Here is a 25,094-nt window from a genome sequence, read left to right on the forward strand (position 1 = left end):
CAGTGCTACTGACAGATTCATTGTGGATCTTAAGGTGGCCATAGACACACAGATCCTATCGTACGAATGGAGGATTCGTACGATTTTCGGATCGTGTGTGGCGTGTGCCGACATTTTTCGTCCGGCGGAGATCGGTCGTTTGGTCGATCGGTCAGGTTTGATTTTGACCCGACCAATCCCGCCGGAGCCCACGGCACATCGTAATCGGATCGTTGGGCCATACGGCCGAACAATCAGATTACCCCCGATATAGCCATGTTTGTTCATGGCATATCGGGGAAAGATCCGCTCGTTTGGCGATGTGGCCAAACGAGCGGATCTTTGCATCTATGGCCACCTATAGTCTGAGGTTCCAGGCTGGGCAATCCCATTCTGCACAGATAATGTGAATTCTAGGGCTTATTCCATGTTTTGTGTATGTGAGAGTGCTGCTTCTCTGAGACGAGTATTTGTTCCCCCTCCCCAATTAGATTTACATACATTCTGACCTGCAATAAGAATAGACGTAATTAGGTAATTAGTCACTCCAAGGGACGGCACAACCCTGTCCCACACAGCAGGTTCCAACTCAGATCCTCGCTGCAAAGTCAAGGGTAACATGTGAGCGTACAGTTGGGGACTGGGTTTTTATAAAAGGGTTAATTATCTTGTGGCATCCCTGCTGTGCCTTTCATGCATGGTACCGTCTTCTGCTCTAATTATGTCTGCCCGGTCTATTTCCAGTAGGAGAGGTGGCTTTGAGAGTCAGGCTGAGCCTGAGGGTGGAACCAGTTGTGCTTCAGTAGAAAGTTCCTCTGCTTATCGCAACTGGCAGGTAGTGAGGCAGGCAGGGCTCTCTGGGGACCTCAACAAAGTGGCCTGTTTGATGGGCTCTGTAAGCATTAACTCATACCTGCCTGGGACAGATCCATCATAATGATGATGCATTTTAGAGCGTTTTACCTGGTTAGCCAAGAAAAATTGCTCAATTGCTTCGAGAGGGCCCTAGCTAGTTGATGGGCCTCAGAGTGGAAATCTAGAATCCTGTCCCTTTGATCCAAAGGCCACACACTCTATAAAAGCTCTTGCCTCTACTCCACAGAGCAGGTTGGTTGGGCTCTGCATTGCTTCTTACCTGCCGGCTGGTTTATTATGACCCCTTCTGTGTGTGTTGTCCTTGACTACAGAACTGTTCCCGTGTAACATTGTATTCGGAATAATAGCAGTCTGACATCACTTACCTGATCAATTTCTGTTTTTGGTAGAAATTATATTTCTACATGGCAAATAATTTACAAGTAGGTGTAGTAGAGTAATAGAAAACCAACAGACCCAACAGTCATGACATGCTGCTGATTCTGTGTCATTGAAGCATTATTTCAGGCTTGTTACAAATAATAACAGTGTTCCAAATAATAATAGCTTGTTCCAAATAATAGCAGTGTGGAGTGTAATTAGTGAGCTCATTCTTTCTGTAAAAAAACAGGTGTAAATGACAGACCTTATTTAAGAAAGGAAAGCAGCAAATGCAGTCCATGCTGGAAGTGTACTTTGATTAAAAAGTTGATTGGAGAGGGCAAAATATATAAAGAAGTGGAGAAAATTATAGGCTGCTCAGCTAAAATGATCTCAAATTCTTTATAATAGCACCAAAACCTGAATGACGTGGAAGAAAATGGGAAAACTACCATTCGAATGGATATAAGCCAAAATGTGAAATGATCAGTTCCAGGAAGATCAAAGGAGTAAAGTTACCTGTGATACTGTTACAATTAGAAGACGCCTATGTGAACCCAAGCTATCGACAAGAAGCCCCAGCAAAGTCCCTTTTTTGAAAAAAGTTCCAGTTGAAGTTGAAGAGGTCATATTACCTTATGCCGAAGAGGAAATGCCCTTGAAATGGGGGTTTCAACAAGACAAAGACCCCAAACACATCAGTAAACGACCAACATCTTGGTTCCAGACCAACAAGATTGACGTTATGGAGTGACCCAATCCCTGGACCTTAATCCAATAGGAAACTTGTGGGGTGACATCAAAAATGCTGTTTGTGAGGCAAAAGCAAGAAATGCAGAAGAATTGTGGAATGTAACAGGTGCCAGAAGTTGGTGGACTCCATGTAACACAGTAAATCATGGAGCAATCTACCAAATTTTATCAAAAAGAAAATGTGTTTTAGCAATGTAAATGTTGCCACCAGATACTAGAGGAGCAAACAATTTTTCAGGTAAGAGAACTGAGCACAACTGGGAGCAACTTGGGCCCAATATGCAAGAGGCATACGTGTGCACTTTCATACCTTTCAGCTGTTGTAGCACCATGATGAAAGGCAGCCCTGTTCTTTTAACCTATTCAAAGCAGGTGGAAGGTATATGGCCTCTTTCTGTCTGAGTGCTCTTGTGCCTCCATACAATCCACTGGCACATTAGTAACTGGCACATTAGTACCGACACAAGAGATTTGTGTATGATGATACTATCCCTAAGCTCTATAAAAATAGTATGATCCCCAACCAGTAGCTCATGAGTAACATGTTGCTTCCCAACCCCTTGGATGTTGCTCTCAGTGGCCTCAAAGCAGGTGCTTATTTTTGAATTCCTGGCCTGGAGGTAAGTTTTGGTTGCATGAAACCAGATATACTGCCAACTAGAGTCTCCTGTAGGCTGTCAGTCCACATAGGGGCTACCAAATAGCCAATCACAGCCTTTATTTTGCACCACCCAGGAACTTTTTTTATTAATGCGTTTGTTCCCCAACTCTTTTTACATCTGAATGATTTTCACGGATATAAAATGTTGGGGACTCCTGTCTAGAACAGTAATAATGTGGGGCTAGCCATCCTAGGGGGATACAGAGCAGTACGTGGGGGGCCCAAGACTGAAGGCAAGTTAGGATGAAATTTGGAGAATAGCTTTAAACAGTATTAAGATTTGGAGTTAATGGAACTAGGGCTTAAACCACATGGTGTTAATATATATGTGTGACTTTGTTATGAGCCAAGAGTAGTCCTCTAAACTGAAGTCCAACAATGACTGGTGTAGGGTATTTAAACAAATTCTTCCTTCTTCTTCCATCCACCAGCTCATTCCATCACCTACAAGTTCGTGTTGATGAAAATGCATTCTAAACAACACAATCACATCTGCTCATAAAATCAATTCCTGTGGTCAACCATGGTCTCCTAAACTTAAGGGGTTAGTTAAACAAGGGTAGATCCGTGACTACAAAATGCAACTAAAAAATAATTTTTAAGTAACACCTGCCAAGCATTCTAGATTTAATGACAACGGGCCCACTAAAATGCACTGTTTGCTTAATGAGATTTAGGGGCAAATTTACCTAGGGTCGAATATCGAGGGTTAATTAACCCTCGATATTCGACTGCCAAATTGAAATACTTCGACATCGAAGTTGAAGGATTTAGCGCAATTCGTTCGATTGAACGATCAAAGGAATAATCGTTCGACTGAACGATTAAATCCTTCGAATCGAACGATTCGAAAGATTTTAATCCATCGATCGAAGGATTATCCTTCGATCAGAAAATTGTTAGGAAGCCTATGGGGACCTTCCCCATAGGCTAACATTGATGCTCGGTAGGTTTTAGGTGGCGAACTAGGGGGTCAAAGTATTTTTTAAAGAGACAGAACTTCGACTATCGAATGGTTGAACGATTTTTAGTTCGAATTGAAGTCGAAGGTCAAAGTAGCCCATTCGATGGTCGAAGTAGCCAAAAAAAACATTCCAAATTCGAACTATTTTTCCTCTATTCCTTCACTCGAACTAAGTAAATGGGCCCCTTAGTGTTAAGAGAAACCAGAATTGCACCTTTGATTTCTAGGAAGATTATAGTGCCTAAAAAGAAGGCTCCTTATACTAAATAACCAATGCCAATATATTTTTGATTATTGAGTTTGGGCCAGCCCCTAACCATGCTTGTTAGTGACCTGTGACAAACTGAGGGTTTCACAAGAAAATCCATATTTCTTGCTTGGAGGGCATGATTACATCCAGGTAATAACAATCAACCTCCTAGCATAGTATTATGTGATGCAATTTGCTTAGGGGCTACTAAGCCATAAAACCCAACCCCAAGGTAAAAGTCCATGGTCTACTATTTATAAGTAACTATCTGGGTTACAAAACCTCTTATTTCATTGTGCTGGTATCTTGTATACTGTATACGTTTGTTGAGCTTGTCATTGGGGTCAATGTTGTGTTTTACTTTTTTATCAAAGCCTTCTTCTTCTGTGGCACGGCATGGTTTCAGCAATTTGTGGAGCAGAAGGTCTGGCCACGGGTATAACATTGCCCATACATCTTGCAGCTCTAAAATTTTGGGTAAGTGTTTACTGCCTACACAATCCCAAACAATATCTACAGTTTGTACTATAATTATTGGTCAGTTAATTGATCTTCCAGGTTTGAAAAGGTCATTTGCATAAGAGGAAACGCTTCCTGCTGTTTCAAACACTGAGAACAATAGAAAGGTGGCAAAAAGTCCTTCTATGAATAAAACCCAGGCACAGCAAAATGCTAAATGCTTCTTTCTTTTTACTATTAGAAATGTGTCAACTACGTTTGCCATGAGATTGAATTCCTACAATTGTACAGCTGCCAAAAAGGTGTGTGAAATACTGTACCTGTACCAAACAAGAAACACTCTTGCTTGATCAGGTTAGTGAAATCCCCAAGAACAGAGCACAGGCGGCAGCTAAAAAACTGAAGAAACTGTATGGTTGTGCACTGCCAAATTAAATCTGATTTTCAGTGTCCAGTTCTTAGCCGTAAGGCACTCTATATGGCTGCCAAGTGTTCTGACCAGATAAAACATAGACTAATAGAATTATCTTTGCCGCCATGGAGACCAGAGATTTTCTGCAGCAGCATGGCCTACTAAAATGATCTTTCTATATTCAGCGCAGCCCTGTCCAATAAGGAAGGCACCAGAGAAGCAAATGAGGACTAAAAGAAGCCACAGACAAGTATTATTTAGCAAAAATGTTGTTTAATCTCTTTGTGATGCGAGGAATTTATTTACAAGTACTAAATCTGAGCAACGTTAAAATAGCCAGAGGATATTTACAGAGAGCTTCCAAGTAAACCACAAATCAGACTTTGCCGTAGGCCACAACACTCTGGGAATTTGCTCTGATTGTTCCAATCACGTCACAGTAAAAGGGATTAACATAGAGGAGGCCATCCCAGCCAGCAGCACCTGTATGAGCATGGGACTAAGCTTGGCAGCTGGCATAAAGGTTCCAAAATAACCACCAAATAACCAACAAGTATGCCCAATGGGACTGAAGCACACATTGGAAGAATTCCACCCTATTTTTCGTGGGGGAAGGGGGTGATGTGACAGTGGGGGAAGGGGGTGATGTGACCGTTTCGGTCATGCCATTAGGAAGTCACCAGGCATATAAAATGGGGATATTACCAAATATACCAAAACTATTGGATAACCTGAAGCCTTTCAGCTAAGGGCTCGCTGTTGCTTGTAAGAAATTAATAAGTTCTTTACAAAAAACTGCAGCCATGTAATGACTCTGGAATGGTCAAGTAGCTAATATTAAAGGGATACTGTCATGGGAAAAAAAATAATTTCAAAATGAATCAGTTATTAGAGCTGCTCCAGCAGAATTCTGCACTGAAATCCATCTCAAAACAGATTTTTTTTTATATTCAATTTTAATATCTGACATGGGGCTAGACATATTGTCAATTTCCCAGCTGCCCCAAGTCATGTGACGTGTGCTCTGATAAACTTCAATCACTCTTTACTGCTGTACTGCAAGTTGGAGTGATATCATCCCTCCTCCCTTCCCCCCCCAGCAGCCAAACAAAAGAACAATGGGAAGGTAACCAGATAACAGCTCCTTGACACAAGATAACAGCTGCCAGGTAGATCTAAGAACAACACTCAATAGTAAAAACCCATGTCCCACTGAGACACATTCAGTTACATTAAGATGGAAAAACAGCAGCCTGCCAGAAAGCATTTTTCTTCTAGAGTGCAGGCACAAGTCACATGACCAGGGGCAGCTGGAAAATTGATAAAATGTCTAGCCCTATGTCAGATTTCAAAATTGAATATAAAAAAATCTGTTTGCTCTTTTGAGAAATGGATTTCAGTGCAGAATTCTGCTGGAGTAGCACTATTAACTGTTTGAATTTTTTTTTCCCATGACAGTATCTCTTTAAGATATTGGGGGGGGGCATATGTGAAGTTATAGCCAAAGGATGTCCTCACCTGATAATGGGTTGAACTGCAATCCCTGCGGGGACAGCTAAGAAACAACTTTTATGGTTACACTTAAATTTTTGCTGTTGCACAATAGTAAAATCTTCTAAATGGTCTATGCCTCTATGACTGGCCATTAAAATTCTAATTTTATCTCTGAAATTCCCCCAAATAAAAGCAGATGTTCAAAAACAGGACCAGGCATTAGAAATAAAACAAACTAAAAAAGCCAACACAATGGTTAAAATAGATTACCTTTTCCCCTCCCTCCATCAAGTCCACCTTTTCCATACCCCCAAAATTAGCACAGTCACCCCACAAGTTAGACCACCCATTGCTGAAGAAGGGAGGCTGTGTTCCCCCCGAAACGTTGATTGTTGGTGGCATTAATAAAAGGGGCACAATCCCCGACTGCAATATTGGTGTGTGCGGACCGTTTTTCAAAACTACAAACCACCCATTGCTTAACAGTCCTCTTGTCCATATTGATTCATAGGCCATCACCGTTTTCACCAATCCTACGGCACCATTAAGATGGAAGATAGCAGAGGAGCCCAAACTACTGTTGGCCAAGACTCAACCAGTGACTGGACATTCTTCTAGCAGATGGAGGCATGTTTACACTTCATTGCCTTTGTGGCTTTTGGAACCCTGCCATTGCAAATCATTGTGGGATTAGTATTCCTTCCCAAAGCAAAATCGTACATGTACATGTGTAAGAGGTGTCGTGCATCTGAATGTGCTTCCATCATGTAGCATTATTGTGGAGGGAACAAAACATATCCAATATTCATTTGAAATCAAACACAATTCATTCCAAAATAAAAAAATATAGGGAGGATGGGGGTTGGTCTCCTAAGAAACTTGAAATGTAACTTTTCTACAACAGTTCCTGTTACCCCCTCCATAACCAAAGGTGGTATTGCCCCTTCCGGGACATCTCGCTTACTCTCCCTATGTATTACAATTAGAGTCTTCTTTATATTAATTTTTTTCCCATTTTTATTCACTAAAACAACATTCAAAGGAAACATGGCACGGAACGAAATCTAGAAAAATATCAAAGCTTCTGGAACAGTTTATCCTTCCTGTAGGAGAATCTGTGGAGTGGTTTCGATTGTGGCTTTCCAGAAACACAAAAACACCTTTTTTGCTTTTTTCATCTTATTTTATGATTCCTTGTTTTTTTCTTCTTTTTTTTTTTCATTTCTTTAAAAAACCCAAGAATTTCAGTAAATTGTGCAAATGTAGCATTAACACTAGTGGCTGAAAGCCAAAGAGAGAGGTTGTTTAGGGTTTGAGAGTAGCCCGGGGATTTTTAAGGGGGAGACAAGATGAAAGGAAATCCGTTTTCCTCAGTGGTTAACGACTTCCAGTCGATCACATAATCCGTGGATGTCACGTGGCCAGGCGTACTGTCTCTTCCCTGGAACGTTCAAGCAGCTCCCATTGTTTTAAATCTCTATTTTAATTTTGTATTGAAATTTGAGTCCCTTAAAAGTGTTTATTTTATAAAGGTTTCTAAGTCATTCTTTGAAATGTTTTCTAAAGTCTTTATATGTATATATATTTATATATATACACACACTCGCACGTGGATTTGTTCGTTCTCTCATGGAAGTTTCTGAAGTTCGTAGCCATGAGCATTTGTAGTGAGTCTGTAAGATTCCCTCGGTAGCCATTGGGGGACCAAGTAAAGCAGAGAACATGGACTTCAACTACTCTGCGCCATTGTGTCGATGACCTGTTCCAGTTTACTTCGTAGCCGCTGCCTCCTTGCTTGTTCATCTTTTTCCAATGCAGTTAAAATCTACAAAAGAAGTGAAAATGACTTAGCGCATGCTGGTTGAGTTCAGTCAACCCCGTTTAGAGCTTAAAATATATAATGTCAAATATCTCTCTGTTACTCCACTATGACATAAAGCTGTAAGTATAACCTAAAATGATTTCTATCTTATAGACCAGTCAAAGGCATGGGTGAATAATGCACATATCTTCATGTCAAGTTCACAGATAAATATTATATAACAGTAGTTTACAAACTGTGGGTTTGGACCCCTAAGGAGGAGCAGAGCCTTGGTTTAGGGGTCCAGTCTTAAAGGGATACTGTCATGGGAAAAACCCATGCAGCCAAACAAAAGAACAATGGGAAGGTAACCAGATAGCAGCTCCCAAACACAAGATAACAGCTGCCTGGTAGATCTAAGAACAACACTCAATAGTAAAAATCCATGTCTCACTGAGACACATTCAGTTACATTGAGAAAAACAGCAGCCTGCCAGAAAGCATTTCTCTGCTAAAGTGCAGGCACAAGTCACATGACCAGGGGCATCTGGAAAATTGATAAAATGTTTAGCCCCATGTCAGATTTCAAAATTGAATATAAAAAAATCTGTTTGCTCTTTTGAGAAATGGATTTCAGTGCAGAATTCTGCTGGAGCAGCACTATTAACTGATTCATTTTGAAATTGTTTTTTTTTCCCATGACAGTATCCCTTTAAGATATTGGGGGGGGCATATGTGAAGTTATAGCCAAAGGATGTCCTCATCTGATAATGGGTTGAACTGCAATCCCTGCTGGGACATACAGTACATATGGACAGCTAAGAAACAACTTTTATGGTTACACTTAAATTTTTGCTGTTGCACAATAGTAAAATCGTCTAAATGGTCCAATCGTCTCACATGACATGGGGCAGCTGGGAAATTGACAATATGTCTAGCCCCATGTCAGATTTCAAAATTGAATATAAAAAAATCTGTTTTCTCTTTTGAGAAATGGATTTCAGTGCAGAATTCTGCTGGAGCAGCACTATTAACTGATGCGTTTAGAAAAAAACATGTTTCCCATGACAGGATCCCTTTAAGGAGAGTTAGGAATAGAATGCCTAATTTCTGTTAGATAGTCCTGGAAATTCATCTTGGGGTAAATGCTTATTTGATGTGAGATATAATAATAATGGAAGTGAAGGGTTTAAGAGCAATGTTTTTGTATGCAGTAACCTTGTTAAGAGTCCATAGTGAAATGATGGGTTCCAAAGGGGGGTTTGATCCAAAGAATCCCTTGTGATGAAGCCCCTTGTTGACTTTATGATACCAACAATGTCAAATATAAGTTTATTAGTCAATCCAAGAAGGAATTGCTCCCCCATTTCTGCCTAATGGAATCACTAGATTTGGTGTCTATCATGAGATTTTCACCTAAAAACTTGCACAAGCCCAAAATCCCTCTGTGTGCCATCAATTTTAATCAGTTTAGGGCAGGGTTTTAATATAAACTGTCATTCTTCCAGTAAATTGTCAATATCAATTATTTGTTACAGGGGCAATAGGGAGCTCATGACTTGTTGTATCTGAATTGACGTATTCTAGAGAAAAGTTACCACTTCATTCCACAGGAGCTACTTTTGTGATTAGAGACTAGATATGGTCAGACCATGCATATAAAAAATACTGTATATAAAAAAAATCACATCTATTTTTTCACACCAACTCAATCCCAATGAGAACCTCCCATGTTAATTTGCATGAATATTCACCCCCACCTCTGCTTTGACATTTCACTGCTGCTATACTGTAGCTTGTGCTCATTAGTATCCAGTTAATCGTTAATACAATTACTATCATCTTAATACGAGAGAGAGCTCTGCACTTGTTTATGAGCTAAATATATAGCGGAGCATTTCTCGGAGCGTATGCGTGGGAGATACAGAATGGATGTTGAAGTCAGAAGAGAAAATGTGATAATATTATGTCAGCCAGTCAGAAGATATCGCCCTGTACTTACCTCGTCTCTGTATTTTGTGATATAGGAGTAAATCTCATGCAGGGCACTCATGCTGTTGAACTGGCTCAGGTGTAACCGTGATTGTTCGGCTAGGTATGCACTCATATCCTGGTCTGAGATAACCGGCATTTTGGCAATATCTGCATAATACCTGCAGTGGGAAATATTATAATGAGATGGAGGTGATACACACAAAAGATCATAAGGCAGTCACCCTAAAAAAAAAATATTCCCCACAAATATAAATACAGTAGAAGGGCAAAAGCCGAATGGCCCACAGCACACAGTGGTGTTGAAGTTTAAGACATCAAAAGAGTGTGCAGCTTCCACATACCTGACATAAAATACAAAATATGTAAAAACTATAACAGTGGGGTCCCCTTCTCTGCCCTGCACTAAAAACCAGCCCTTATTATATGTCAAAGCACTATTTTTAGTTAGGGTTCTGATTATGGCCCACCGAATCAGGCCAATGCATAAGGAATTCTAAGTTCCCCCATGTCAACCCCTCATTCTATGCAGCTCTCTATCTTAGCTTTAGTGATGTAACCCGACCTTAACCCGCCCGCCTTCCTTTTATAGACCTGCGCTGACCCGCCGATGACATCTAGGGTTGCACCAAATCCACTATTTTGGATTCGGCAAATCCTTTGTGAAAGATTCGGCCGAATACCGAGCCGGATCCTAATTTGCATATGCATATGCATATGCAAATTAGGGGTGGGAAGGGGAAAACATTTTTTACTTCCTTGTTTTGTGACAAAAAGTCACGCGATTTCCCTCCCCGCCCAAAATTTTCATATGCAAATTAGGATTCGGTTCGGCCGGGCAGAAGGATTCGGCTGAATCCGAATCCTGCTGAAAAAGACAGAATCCTAAACCAAATACTGGATTTGGGGGCGGACAGGCACGCTCCTATAAAACCGGAAGTAAGAAAGTCAACAGTGAATGGTCACGAGCGGGGGAGAGCATGCAAGAGGGGCTAAACCTCGAACCCACCTGCGACCCACAATTAGGGGAGTGAGGTTGGTCTGAACCAGTGGATATCGGGCCAGCCCACACATCACTTAAGCTTCTCTTATGCTCAGTAAATTCTCCACCGCTGCTTTCTGATTGGCAGGGCCAGAGCAATTAACTTAAATCAGGAGCGAAGTTAGAGACAGAAGAGGCACGTGTCTAGGGTCTTGGCACCCCCTCCCAAAACATTATGCCCTAGGCACATGCCTCTGCTGCCTACCCCTAGTTCCATATCAGATAAAAATCAGCAGTGGGCTCTTACATTCTCCTGCAAGAAATACACCAGCTGCCAACTTAGTGCACAACAACATATATGTTTTATACATCCAATCACTTATGTGTTGGAAGCCATCTGGGACCAACCACTCACCTCTCCACCCAACTCTTGTAATTGGGTATGTCCTTGGCATACAGCAGCTTGTTACTTGGGGAGTCCTTGCCCAGCTTATGTTCTGACGTGGAACAAGAATCCATGAACGTCTGGGCTACCACAGAAAGGCAGGCGTCCGTGATGCTGTTCTTATGAATGTCAAACACAAACTGTGGATTTTTAATGACGTTCACCCAGAATCTCAGTGGCAAACTAGAACAAAGAGCAGAGAGAGAGAGCGAGAGTGTAAGTCACATGTGAACTAGCAGATAATTATCCATAGATTTGCTACCTCATTAGGCTAAGGAACAGTATGGCACTCTATGAAGAAAATATAATAGAAGTAATAATTATGCTCACAAGTGTAACATTCATCTCAGCTCTTCTATGGAAAGAGGTGCACAATGCAAGCGCTTGCTCTCCAATATGTATGGAATAATTTGCCGGTTACAGGGGCGCTGATATCAAAGTGGGTCTCCCCTAAACTCTGGTTCCACACTATCTGTGTGTTCCACAAAGGTTAGGTTTAATGAGTTAGTGGCATGCTGAGGATGCTGGGAAATGTAGTCGAGAACACAATATAAACAGCCAAGTCCCTGCAAGAAAAATCTGGCTTGCAATGTAGATTTTTTTTTGGCCAACGGGACATACAGCTTTTATAATAAACATCTACCGTTACAAGGTTCAACTGTAAAGCCTTGGTGCCCAAAGCTAAAGTCGCTCAGCAGAAAGGATTTACATACAGCCCTGATTCCTCAATTGAGATACTGGAATAGATCCCCAGCAGTCATACATATCCTGAAAATGGTACAAACTGCCAGCTTTAACTGGGATCTACTCGAAGATCATCATCCCATAACCAGCTGAGCTCAGATTGCCCAGAAAGAGCTTCACTGTATTATCCTTATGGTTATGGTTCTATAATTCATAAGTAATTAAAGGGATACTGTTATTTTCAAAATGAATCAGTTAATAGTGCTGCTCCAGCAGAATTCTGCACTGAAATCCATTTCTCAAAAGAGCAAACAGATTTTTTTTATATTCAATTTTGAAATCTGACATGGGGCTAGACATATTGTCAATTTCCCAGCTGCCCCAGGTCATGTGACTTGTGCTCTGATAAACTTCAATCACTCTTTACTGCTGTACTGCAAGGTGGAGTGATATCACCCCCCTCGCTTCCCCCCCCCCAGCAGCCAAACAAAAGAACAATGGGAAGGTAACCAAATAACAGCTCCCTAACACAAAATAACAGCTGCCTGGTAGATCTAAGAACAACACTCAATAGTAAAAACCCATGTCTCACTGAGACACATTCAGTTATATTGAGAAGGAAAAACAGCAGCCTGCCAGAAAGCATTTCTCTCCTAAAGTGCAGGCACAAGTCACATGACTGGGGGCAGCTGGGAAATTGACAAAATGTCTAGTTCCATGTCAGATTTCAAAATTGAATATAAAAAAATCTGTTTGCTCTTTTGAGAAATGGATTTCAGTGCAGAATTCTGCTGGAGTAGCACTATCAACTGATGCGTTTTGTAAAAAAACATGTTTTCCGATGACAGGATCCCTTTACAATTTCCATGGTACTGTAGAGAATCCAGATAATGTTCCTGTGGAGGTAAGTCATCGCTGCCCAAACTAGACCCCACCAGGGCCGGATTTACATAATGGGCGCCCCTAGGCCCACTGCCGTTTGTCGCCCATGTCCCCTTCCCTTTATTCTTGCAAATTTTCATCAATGGGGATTGGTGCATGGGAAGGTTAAAAAATGAGTTTAAAAATCCAGCACATTCCACTGTTTTTGGACCAATGTGGGTGTGGTTGGGCAGCATGCCGCCCCCTAAAATCCTGCCGCCCTAGGCCCGGGCCTAGGTGGCCTTTCCACAAATCCGGGCCTGGACCCCACACTGGTTATGTCTGGGCACCCCTGCTGGAAAGCTTTCATTCAGATAAGAGAAGCTACATTCTAATAGATGGTTTGGATTTTATGTTCTGGTTCCATAAAGAACCATGCGCCTAGGCTCTGTGTATTTGCACAAATTGCTTCCTCTCTGTTGCAGTGTGGATTAGGTTGTGTAGGTGCATTCCCAAGGTTTCCCTGCACTTACTCAACCATAAAAAAGCAATTTGTCTATCATATTAGAAATGTCATACATGTAAAAGTTCCAGACCAGTCAGAACACTGCACTCAGGCAATCCCATGGATGGGCAAATGAAGATTAGAATGCCCACTGGGAAGTAACAGAGATTGGCAAGGGAAGGGCACTTGGCACAGTAACTCAGAACCACAATGACTTAAGTGACCTACCCCCCCCCCATACACACACAATTTATACTTAGGAAAATTCATGGTATGAGAGGATAATTAGAAGGCCTGAGATGAGACATTAATGAGGGAAGTATAACAGGGCGATTAAGAGGGGCAGCAAGAGCAGTATTCCAATACAAAGCCTGAGTTTGTCTGTAATTGTGTGTTGAAGAAAGAGAAGTGTCAGTTTGTCATTTTGTAATATATTAGTCTTTCTATAACCAACGTCAGTGCGGATTAATGAAGAGCAGAGCCAGGAGACCACAGGCTTGTAGTGTGTGTGTGTCATTCCATGTGCTCGTGTCTGTGTCATAACAACAACACAGATGATGGCAACCTCCACACTGGACATACTATATTATAAGATGGGCTCACCAGTTACTTTTCCATGTATGGCGCACATCATAGTCGGTAATCTGATGCTTGTCCGCCTGCTCGTCCAGAAAATCAAACATGTATTTAATGGCGAGAGGGAGCGCGCTTCCGCGATGTGCCGTGCTGAAGATTGTCTCAAAGAGATCATCCACAAACTTCTGGAGAGTTCCCTGGAGAAGGGAGGAAGGGAGAGTGTAACGTGGGCCAACAATGAAAACCTCTTGATAGAAATCTTCAGACTTTCTGCATTGTTATTTGTAGATCTGAACTGCCAATTATCTATCCATCCCTCCCTCCCTCCCTCCCTCTATCTCATTCTCTCTCTCCTGTTTCATGTTGAACTGATTGGTTCTGAAACTTGAAGTCCCTCTGCATTTCAGATAAACTATACACTGCCCGCCATAAAAGTAGGAGGACTTCAAATTCCAGACTACTATGGTTTCCTCTGCAGTCAATGTTTAAAGGTTCAGAGGAGCCATAAATAACCTGCAGCACTTTGAAATTATGGAGTCCAGTGGCCAAATGCATGTCTGTGTATCACGTTAGGTTAGTGTTTGCTTCGCTTTGATAGAAGTGTCGGTATCACTTTAATATTGTTTTCATAATTAAGCAGAAATTGGGGTTTTAATAAAAATCCTTCCTAAAATTAATTGTACATTTTTGTTCTAAACCATTGATCCTCAGCACCCCCCCAGATTTGCTTTTGCTGATGCCAGGAAGCAACTAAATTGCCACACCAAGCATTGCTATGGGAAATATACACTGCGGTAGCAGATGGCAGCAAGGGCCATTTTTGCATTGTCATTAGCAAAGAAGTAAATATTTGCTTTCCAGCTGTTCCTGCCTTGTTTGGTGAGGCTACTTGGAGTACTGTACCGTTTGTCTAGGTCTAAGGTCAGTTTAAATAGACTATATGCTCCCTATCATAAAGACAAGGTTTGCCTTTAAATTACAGTAAATAAACAGCCTTAGGATATTTGCATTCTCATCTCTAATATCAGGATATTGTCCCTATGGCTATGTTTTTCATATGATTCACTTCTAAGTTCCAATTCAGTACCTGGAAAACAGACATCCATGACTCACCTTTGTGGCCAACAGGCGAGTGAGGTAAATCTCTGACACCATCTTGCTACCTCTGTCGCCCTCCCGCTGATCTAGGTGGTCGTGGTTTTTCACCAGGTGCCAGAGTTTGGTTCCACTCTCCAGGTCAGGGGTGATCATTGGGGTGCGGGACCTCAGGCTGTCTGGGCTTGATGCTGTCCGTAACATACTCTCTGTTGTAAGGAAAGATCAGAATTATAACTTTTTCAACAAGCTAATTTAATAAATATTAAAGTCTGCAGCCTGTATAAAAATCCAGCAGGTTGCAGCTACAGGAAGCATGTTTAAAATAATAACAAAAACAATAAAATAATCTCGTGGGTTGCTATTGGATACTAGACCTGGTGCACTTTTATTATATTGGCATCTTTCTCCTTTGTTGTGAGCAGAAGTTCCTAACTGCTCATTGCCAGTAACAGTTTTATCAAACATCTAAAAGGGTCAGTTGTTTATTCAGTACCTACAGTATATGGCTTCTAGTTTATCCAGATAAAACCAAGCAGTTGGGCAGTCCCCACTATGGAGATTCAACTGAGTCAGCTCCAATCTTCATGGTGCACTTACAATCAGTCGTCCACCCTCCACTTGCAAAATATTAGGATAAAATACTTCGTACCGCACCAATAATTAAAATGCATTTATTGGATACACATGGCAGAACCTGGTTAACAACGAAGGTTCAGGTTAAAACCGGCCACTATGACTAAGAAGAGGACAAAAATACCCCTTACAGAAAACAGACAAGAAAATCTATTTGCTAAACCTAGGAAGAAACAAAGTAAGGTTTGTTCCAGTCCCAAGAGCTTACTATGGAAGAATACTTCAATACTTTGTCAAAAACTGCCCACAAAGTGATTCTGCAAGACTAGTGGGTTCCATGCTAGAACACTTTCAAACGCCATTTTTCTGTTTGCTCGTCACATTTGCTGCCTTCAAAGCCCCTTTTTTCCCCAAAGCACCAGATGTGTTTAATGAATGTTTCCCAAAAGCTTTAAGCGAATAATGTTTCAGTTCTAAGCATTTTATTTTCTCTCTCTAAACGACACCTACAATGCAAATTGAAAAGCTGTAGGCAGACGCTTGTTCCGTGGCTGACATTTCAAAGCCAATTACGTGCGATAATTAATTTTAGTATCACTGTCAATTCACTTAGATTCGAGAGAGAGGTTTTGCTGCTTTAATTAAATTGTAAAAAGGAGAATATTTGCTTGACCTCCAGATATTGCTGGGCTAGAATATAAACAAAGATCAGGAGCTAGAAGGCCTCCTCTAACCTTCCCAGAGGTCCCTGCACTCTTCCAGTGACTAATGGGTGCTACTAGAATTGCACAGTGAAGGCACAAGATAAAATGCCCTCAGGCACAATCACATGGAGAAAAGTCAGAGAAAAACATTGAGGAATGAGTGTAGTAAAAAAGAAGAGAGAGGCAGGGAAAGAATGAAAGGGGAAGGATAAGTGACTCACCATATCTGCTCAGAGACTTTGTAAACGTTGATGAGTTTGAGATGTTGTAGGCAGAATTCTGTTTGGGCACCAGTGCAACCGAAGACCCATCCGTCACCTACATGACATAGTACCAGACATTAAAATATTAGTCTTCAAAAAGTAACACCAAATCCTTTTGCACCATTTCACTCAGACAGTAAAGTTCATATTTTTATTTGCAATAAGAAAAAGGACGATTAGTTGTAATGATGGTGATCCAATACTCTTGTTGAAGCTACAACACATCTCCTTCCTACGGCACGAACGGCAGCTCCACTCACTATGTCGGTAATAATGCGGTTATGACAATGGCACCACACACACAATCACCACCTCAACTCCTGCAACCACTATTCATTCAGATATATTTATGAACACCCACTGAATTTGAACGGGCTATATTGATCTCTTCAGCCTACTACCATACCTGATAATGTGCCAATGTGTTGAGTCGTTTCCAGTCATTATCTATTTTGGTCGTCACATCCTCATCTTGCAGAATAATGCGTGCAATCCTACCCTGGCGCCACTCTGCGGAGAGAGCACAACAACCCACTGAACTGTATATTCATAGAAACTTGACGTACCTATGGTACACAACAATAAATGATGACACAAAGAAGTGACCAGCCAGATAAAACTACATTTGGAAAAGCCTTTTTGCACAGATGTCAAAACTCAAGATGAAGCCTTTGCAGCATGTGGTTGTGATGTTGTGAAGTAAGTGAAGATAATAAAGGAATGAAAACAAAGAGCCAAAGGGTGTTGAGCAAAGCAAAGCATGACAAGTCACAAATGGTTATTACAGAAGCTCATACCCAGGTCCATGTCTCCTGTTTTGGGTCGCTGGGAGTAAGGAACACCTTTATACACAGCATCAAGCAGTTTCTCCTTCACTTGGGTTATGGTGTCGCAGTTCAGCACCTTGACGGGGATTTCTGGGGCATTTTCATTCTCAGGATTTACACAGTTCATGGTCTGTGGAAAAAATAGTAGAAGTGTGAATTCTACAGCACAGTGCTCTCATGACTTTCCCACCAAGCCAACGTCAGAGCAAGCTGGTTACTCACTGGTCAAAGAAACAGAGCTATACCAACTGGTCATGCATACAGATGGAGCAAACTTTATAAAGATATTTGGCTTAACATGTCCTATCATATCACGCTTTTCCCTTCATATAAAAGTGCTGTGACACGATGCTCATGCAATGTCAAATCAAAGTTGGCTCCATTGGTATGACATTGCAGGAGTGTTTATCCACATTGCTGCCTTAAATTTATCCCAACCCAACAGAAATAGTAGCCTTGGGTAGGGGGCACTATTTATTAAATGGTTTGAAGAATCCAGCCAAAGATGCACTCTCAGAGGGCAAACGCCTGCACAAAAGAGAAGGGTGAGAGCGGAAGGAGTGGCGTCTGAACTTACTTGAGGCGAGCGGCAACATGATTCATCGCTCAGCCCAACGTCATCAGCACAAGGATTCTTCAATCCATTACATGGACAAGGCAGATTAGTAAAAGACACAAGAGAGAGAAAGGAAGGGATGGGGGAGAGAGAGAAAAAGACCAATGTAAAACAACCAGCTCTCTACTTAACACCACATGACCCTAAAGGGAGGCTTGGGGAAGGGGGAGGCAACAATATCTAGAAGCAAGCACAATTAATGGTTCCTGTGCCAAGCCTAGCGATAGTTAAATGGAATTAAGTATGGCAACTCAGCTTGTTAAATGCAACATGTTATGTAATGCACATTTAGATGCGCCAACTCTTCAGGTGTAGTTTAAGTGGTTATCCACTTATGTTAATGGATCAATCACAGCCACGCTGAGAAACAGCTCAGATTCACTTCCCAGCTATGATCATGGAAACAAACAAACTAGGCAGCATCTTCCGACAGTGAAACACGCCTGCACCCCCGGAACAGGGTACAATAGGGGATTGTGATACACGGCATGGAAATGTATGGTGTGACATAGCAGGATGGATATATTTAATGTTAATGGCAGGACACATACAGCAGCCCTATGACACAATCTTATGCCATTTAATAAGAAAAGTGCTAGTTTAATGGAAGGAAGCCAGAGCTTACTGGCCAAAACAGGAATGATTTCTACCCCGCTTTTGGGAAGTGAGATTTAAAATAGAAACAAGATGATTCAGACAATCTTTTTAATTCATAAATGAGAAAGCCAAGAGAACTGGCACCAGTTAAAGATATAATACAGTATTTAATTAAGCCAAAAAAGGGGCTTGCTTCTGAGAAGAATTCCAGATTCCCAGAATCCTGCAACGTTGGGAGTTCACAAACCATGATGGGAAAGTTGGGCATAATCATGAGAGGCAACTTTACCCAATCCAGAAATCAGTTTGTTTTGTTAAAATTAAGAAAAATATTGGGTAAATACAATTTAGCTAGTTGATATTGTTTCTCAACTGCTTGTAAATCCAGCTGTCTTAATGTGACCTCTTTCTTTTTGTTTTCAAATATGTAGCTGTGTGGGATTAGGACACTAGTACAATTAGACCAGCATTTCATGGAAACTCTGGTCCAAATGCATGGACTGAGAACCTGTATCTCTATCCCTATACCCAAGGTACGGGCAATGAGACTTTGTGCAGTTTGTCAGAGCCAAGAGGCAGCAAAGCCCATCATTAAAATGTACTAGATGTAATACAGTAGCGGTACAGAGCACAGGAGGAACCTCATCCAAGGACATCATAATTGTCAATAAGTTTTAATTATAGAAGCCATCATTCGAGACACAAGGGCCAGTTGATCTTTAGCTTCACAGATCCGGTCTATGGACTGACTGCTGATCTATTGACTCACTAGGGCAAATGTCAAATACCAGTTGATGTATTCAATGGCTGCTTTTTCCAACACTCACAGTATAACTTTGGCCCACATGATGACCGATACCATTTGCATGACCATATTAGAGCCTAGTTGGCACAAAATATGGCAGTTGCCCTAATTGAGATACACCATATGCAACTAAATGACTGTACATGCCGTTGAACCCCATTTCTATTTTGTATTATATTATTATAAAAATATAAAAAAAGATAAAATATATTCACTGCCTACCCACTCTGTCACTTTTCTCTATTGATTACCAAATGCCTTGTTATTGTGACAATAGAAAATTCTTCCCGAGGAATGCATATTGATTGGGAGCTTTGCACTGCTCGTCTGTGTACTCAGTCATAAACTATGTCAAGAAGCAGCGCCATAAAACAAGGCCAGGCTACTGGGATTGACAGAGAGGAAGTACATAAAAGCTACATGATAAACAGGACAAGGGTTTATAAATGGAAGTATAAAATGTGACTGTAGAAAACACAGCCACATGGCTTTCTCTCCATTGTACAAGGTTTTTAAGCTGATACTGCCCATATAAATGCACCTCTGATCTTCAGTACACCAGTCATTATGGGTTGGTGAATGAGCTGATCTATCAGAAATGGTCTGATCTGATATTCTGCATTGGGGAGTTAGTAAAATGGATTTCAGAGCAAAACTTTATGAGAAAGAATTGACTTCCATTAACCATGGGCTGGAATCAACCCCTCTGCATTGAGTTGCTGACAAGAGTGTATATGATCATAATATGGTTGCCCCCACTTCATGTACCAGCTGGGAAGCAGAACTTTGTGAACTCACCAGTGTCTTGTAGTCGATCTGCTGACGGATCAGCTTGTCCTCGCTCAACGAGTAGCGGGCTTCTCCTGTGATGGCATCTATAGGTCCTTTCTCCATCTGTTGCTTGATGGCACAGTACAACATGAAGAGTGGCTCACCAGCACATTCCTGCAACAGAGCAAGAAGGTCCATAGGAGTTGTTGGTTTAAAGGCTGCAACATTGGACTTAAACAGGCTAGTAGGAACAGCAAAGTGAGGATTGATATTAAGCACCTTCTTGGGTACAACTAAGGTTCTTCAGAAATGTGTTGTGAAAATTGTTGGACAACAGAGGGGCCTTGACCTCCCCTCCCCCAAATAAAATAGCAAAAGAGACTTAAGACAGGGTAAAATGTATAATCTACCACATTATGCCAATAAAGAATGAATGTTTTGAAAGCAAGGGTCACCTGTTACATTAAAGTATTGTCCTAAGTGAGATGTCTTCTGAAACACAACACATCCTACTACACTGTTTCAAGAGTCAATTGTTTATACTGGAAAGCCATTTTGCAAAAAAAGCTGTTGGGAGGAGCTCCCCTTTAACTGGAAATTAAAAATGCTTTTGCTATTAAAACATTGCAAGGTAGTCGGCTTACTACAACTCTGGCACAGAATGGGTCCTCTCTGACAGTCGATATCTAAAGAAGAGTCACACAAGATCACACAAGTCATGTACAAAGCTAAAAATACATGCGGGCACCTCCTGCACCCAGGTGTCCCTGCTCTGTCATTCTTTGGTGCAAAAGTGCAAATGCTTTCCTGTCACCATATGCTGTTAGAATCTCATTAGCATCTGCAGTAATTAAAGAGACAGCTGCTAACAAGCAGGAGCAGACATGCATCATGCCCAGACCTTCTGACAACGTGGTTGTCTTTGAAATTATGGTTCATTTGCAAACTTAGCTTCATTAATTCAGCTTGGGGAAGGTGAGAAGCACGATCTGAGAAGGAGCGTTATGCGCTTGGTCAAGCTATGGATTATTAATGGCTTCTGGAGTAAAATACAGCGGGATTTGGGCAGGAGGCTTGTGAGCGTATTGGAGGGAATACAAAATATCATTGCTGTAGGGCTTGAGATAATAAAAGCAATGCTGGTATTCTGGTGCCCCCAAACCCAAGAAGAAGATATTACATGAAGTTCTGAATGTCTGACCTGTGGCATTCCAGATGTAACTCAACTACAATTCCCAGCAAACCTTATGTGTAAGAAATGCAAAACATACTGAAAGACTGCAAAGGATTCCTGAACTTTAGACTTCCCTAACTCCGAGGGCAAAGGCATTTAGAACTTGCATGAACAACAATGATTGACACTCACTCGATGAAACTCCCTCAATGTCTTCAATTTAGTTACCACCCCCCTTGTCCATTATTCTACATGTTCCAGGGCCAGATTTTTAAGACACCATAAAAATAGGGTAATCTGGGGGCCATAAAAAAAACTTTAGAGGATCACATGGATCTCCAGTAGGACAGCCCTGGTATTACATGAGCATGTTCATTTTATCAGATTATCCACCTTTAGTGACACATTTGTACATTTGCTACAGTGTATATCCTATATCTGGGCACTTCAACCATTAGAACTGAACTAAAATGTCTCAGCTCTGTAGATTCCACCAGATGAAAAAACATAATCAATATTTTCTAAATAAAAAAAGTTAATGTTCACAACTCTGCATTTCAGACAAAATACTCTAAATCCAGCTTCATTTTATGATATAATACTCTATAAAAAAAGAAAAGGACACTCAAAGAGGGAAATGCTGAAGGTCCTGCTGTGTTGGTTCTGCACAGATACTTGGGCAACATTCCCCCCAGCAGATGTGCTTGCTCCAGCGCTATGCTTAAAACTGAAAATGGAACTAAACCCGAGAAAATCTGGCTCTGACTTCTCTCTGTACGAGCAGCGTGTAAGAATCAAGCAGAGACACTTTGTGCTTATCAAGCAGAAAGCTGCAAATATGCACAGAGCATTATTGACTAGATTTAGCTCATCAGGCAACTAATACTCTGCGTTTTTCAACACATCAGATGACGTTTTTTCCTTTGCTCGGGATGTCTCATTAGGCTTCTGATAAATAAGAGCCCAGAACTTGCCTTATGGAGGGTGATACATTCTGCTTGATATTTTAAACCTCCAGATGCCCTAAAGTCTCTCTACTCCAACAGACCAATATATAAGAGGTGCAAGATAAAAGGGCACCAGTGCCATGTTTTGGGAATTGCGGCTCCTTTCTTCAGGTCCCTTAATTGCCGCGTTTTTTTTTTTTGCATATTTCTGAGGACACCTAAATGGATGCCAGTGATGAAACATCCAGAAACAGCCAAGTAGGATGCCTTACATCCTATGCTATATGTTCTGCCTATACATTTTCTATGATAGAGAGTTTGTTCCTTAGGGGGTGCTCAAATTTTAATTAAATAATCACAACTATAGGAAACACAAGGTTTATCTTGGGCCTACAAAGTCTGCCAATTCAGTTATTCTACCTACTCCAATCAGCTGTTCCCAAACTGTGGAACTGGGCCACCTGGGCAGCTCTGGAGGTTCCGTGTAAATGTTTTTGGAACTGTTCTATCTTTTGCATGTGCTGTGTTTATCGAGAATGGCTGGGTCTGAATTAGTACAAAATTATGCATTTTCCCACAAAATTGTTTGTGTGCACCATCCTTCTAGATATCTCCAATAGCCTAGCTTGACGCTCAGCTACCGTATGATTGAACTGCAAATGAACACATTTGTTGTCCAAGATATGATGTTTCCCTATATTGGTAACCATGCTTTGTACAAAGGCAGACCCTGACCAAAGTTTAAACCTCCTAGATGGACCTGGGCAGTTACCAATAGTGACCAAACATCTTAGTTTAGTCACTTGCAGGTAGATCAATAAAAATAAACTGTGATTTGCCATGGGTTACTGCATTAGTGCAAATATGGCCAATATTAGTTCATGAATAGCCAATATGGATTGAGTTATATTACTCTTACACTAATGGTGGATAAGTGACACCTTAAGGACCTGTATGTTGTAGGAATAGACAGGCTGAGCTTAGTTATGGGTGAAACATGGGCCTCAGGGGTGGCATTGATACTTCACTAATTGGGAATTTTGGTGCACTGTGATCTTCCCAAAAGGCTCTTTCTTCAACCAGGTCAACTTATTTATGCCATAAGGCGTGTAGGTAACCACACAAGAATGTTTAATAGTATATATCTGTATATCTTGTAATAGAACAGAGGTTTAGAAGATTTAGAGGAACCATAACAGTACAAAACTAAAGTATTTAAAACGATGTAAAATATAATGTACCGTTGCCCTGCACTTGGAAAAGCTGTGCATTTGCTTCCGAACTCTACAAAAGTTGACATAAATAAACTGCTGTGTAGCCATGGGGGCAGCCATTCAAAGGAGAACATTTAGTGGTGCTGGAGAAGTAATGAACTCTCCATTCTAAATGTATCCGGATTAGCAGCGATATTTCTCTCTATATCCAACTTAAAGTACTTTGTCAGCTTTCAACCTGACTAAAAAGGCAGTTTCAGTTGCTGCTGAAGATTTGAGTAGTCTGAAGAGCTCAAAAAGCAATATTAAATCTTCACAAGGGAGGTGTATTTGTAGTTCAGCATCCTAGGGTACTGTAAGTGGGTACTCATTAAAGTCCAGATAGGGGAATTGGGTAGAGGCTCTGGCCTAGCCAGTGAAATAGTCAAAAATAAATGGAAAGCCAATACCTTGTCTGCTACAAATGGGTGAATCCCAAACTTTATTCCATGGTGCTCACAACACTTCAATGTTCAAACGTTTCGGGACCGCATGGCCCTTCCTCAATGACGGAATAAAGTTTGGGATTCACGCGTTTGTAGCAGACAAGGTATTGGCTTTCCATTTATTTTTGACTGTAAGTGGGTAACCTAAAGTTCCCTAGGTACAGCTGCAGTGTTGGGTAAACACTACGATATAGAAAAGAGTAGCTCAGCACTGAGTAAGTGAGGCTTTCACGGTAAAGAAATATGGTAAGAATCAAATTATTTTTTAAAAAAATTCCATGCAAGGGGTCACTTTTTTCTGCTCCCATTACCCACAGTCAAAAAGAGAGAAGACACCTCAGCCTCTCACTACTCACCTTTAAGAACTTGTAGAGGAGGAACGTGAACCAGTTTGTCAGCATCTTCTCAGCCACAGACTCTGTCCTGGGAGACAAAAAAAAGAGAAACAGTGATTGTTTATGCCAAAGTAACATGGGAACATAGAGACAAGTTTTGTCATCATTTCTAGTCCTGTGCGCTTACATGTTCTTAATCTCTGCGAGAAAAGACTGTGAGCTCTTCAGCCTGCCATCCTGATATTCCGGGATTATCTCATAAGCGGCTCAGTGCAAAAGAAGTAATTATAATAATCAACAAGTCACCCTGAGGCGTCTCATTGATCTCTAAAAAAATGACATTCCATCTTGCAGTATGAAATAGCTCAAAAACAGCAGGCTGCAGTTTGGAAATAAAAAGGAAGGATCTAGACATCAAAGCAGAGATCACTTTCACCAGTAAGAAAATGCTCTAATGAGCGGTATTCATGAGCTATTAAATGGAACCGATTAAGAGAAGTCAGATCGCAAAGCTTAATTGTACGACTCCGTAGGGGAAGCTGGTGCTGAACAGGTTAACTTGCCAACTGCAACACCAGTCCAACTCCCCACTCCACCGCTGCTCTCGCTCTGGAGTCTTTGATTGTATCTG

At 41.2% G+C, this 25,094-nt stretch overlaps 1 protein-coding gene across 1 annotated transcript in view; it reads right to left on the reverse strand.

Moving 5' to 3' along the window:
• Positions 1–7,416: 7,416 nt before the first annotated feature.
• plxna1.S (plexin A1 S homeolog) overlaps positions 7,417–25,094 on the reverse strand; it is a gene marked incomplete at its 5' end in the record, with an annotated part of 250,346 nt that continues 232,668 nt past the window's right edge. Inside the window, 10 exon segments of the mRNA NM_001094988.1 lie at positions 7,417–8,033; positions 10,012–10,162; positions 11,399–11,611; positions 14,082–14,251; positions 15,168–15,358; positions 16,651–16,747; positions 17,099–17,202; positions 17,490–17,649; positions 20,336–20,482; positions 24,485–24,551. Coding sequence (NP_001088457.1) covers positions 7,938–8,033; positions 10,012–10,162; positions 11,399–11,611; positions 14,082–14,251; positions 15,168–15,358; positions 16,651–16,747; positions 17,099–17,202; positions 17,490–17,649; positions 20,336–20,482; positions 24,485–24,551 — 1,396 coding nt within the window. The 3' untranslated portion in view covers positions 7,417–7,937.

This window comes from Xenopus laevis, chromosome 4S, assembly GCF_017654675.1.
Source record: "Xenopus laevis strain J_2021 chromosome 4S, Xenopus_laevis_v10.1, whole genome shotgun sequence".
In the NCBI taxonomy this organism is placed as follows: Eukaryota; Metazoa; Chordata; class Amphibia; order Anura; family Pipidae; genus Xenopus; species Xenopus laevis.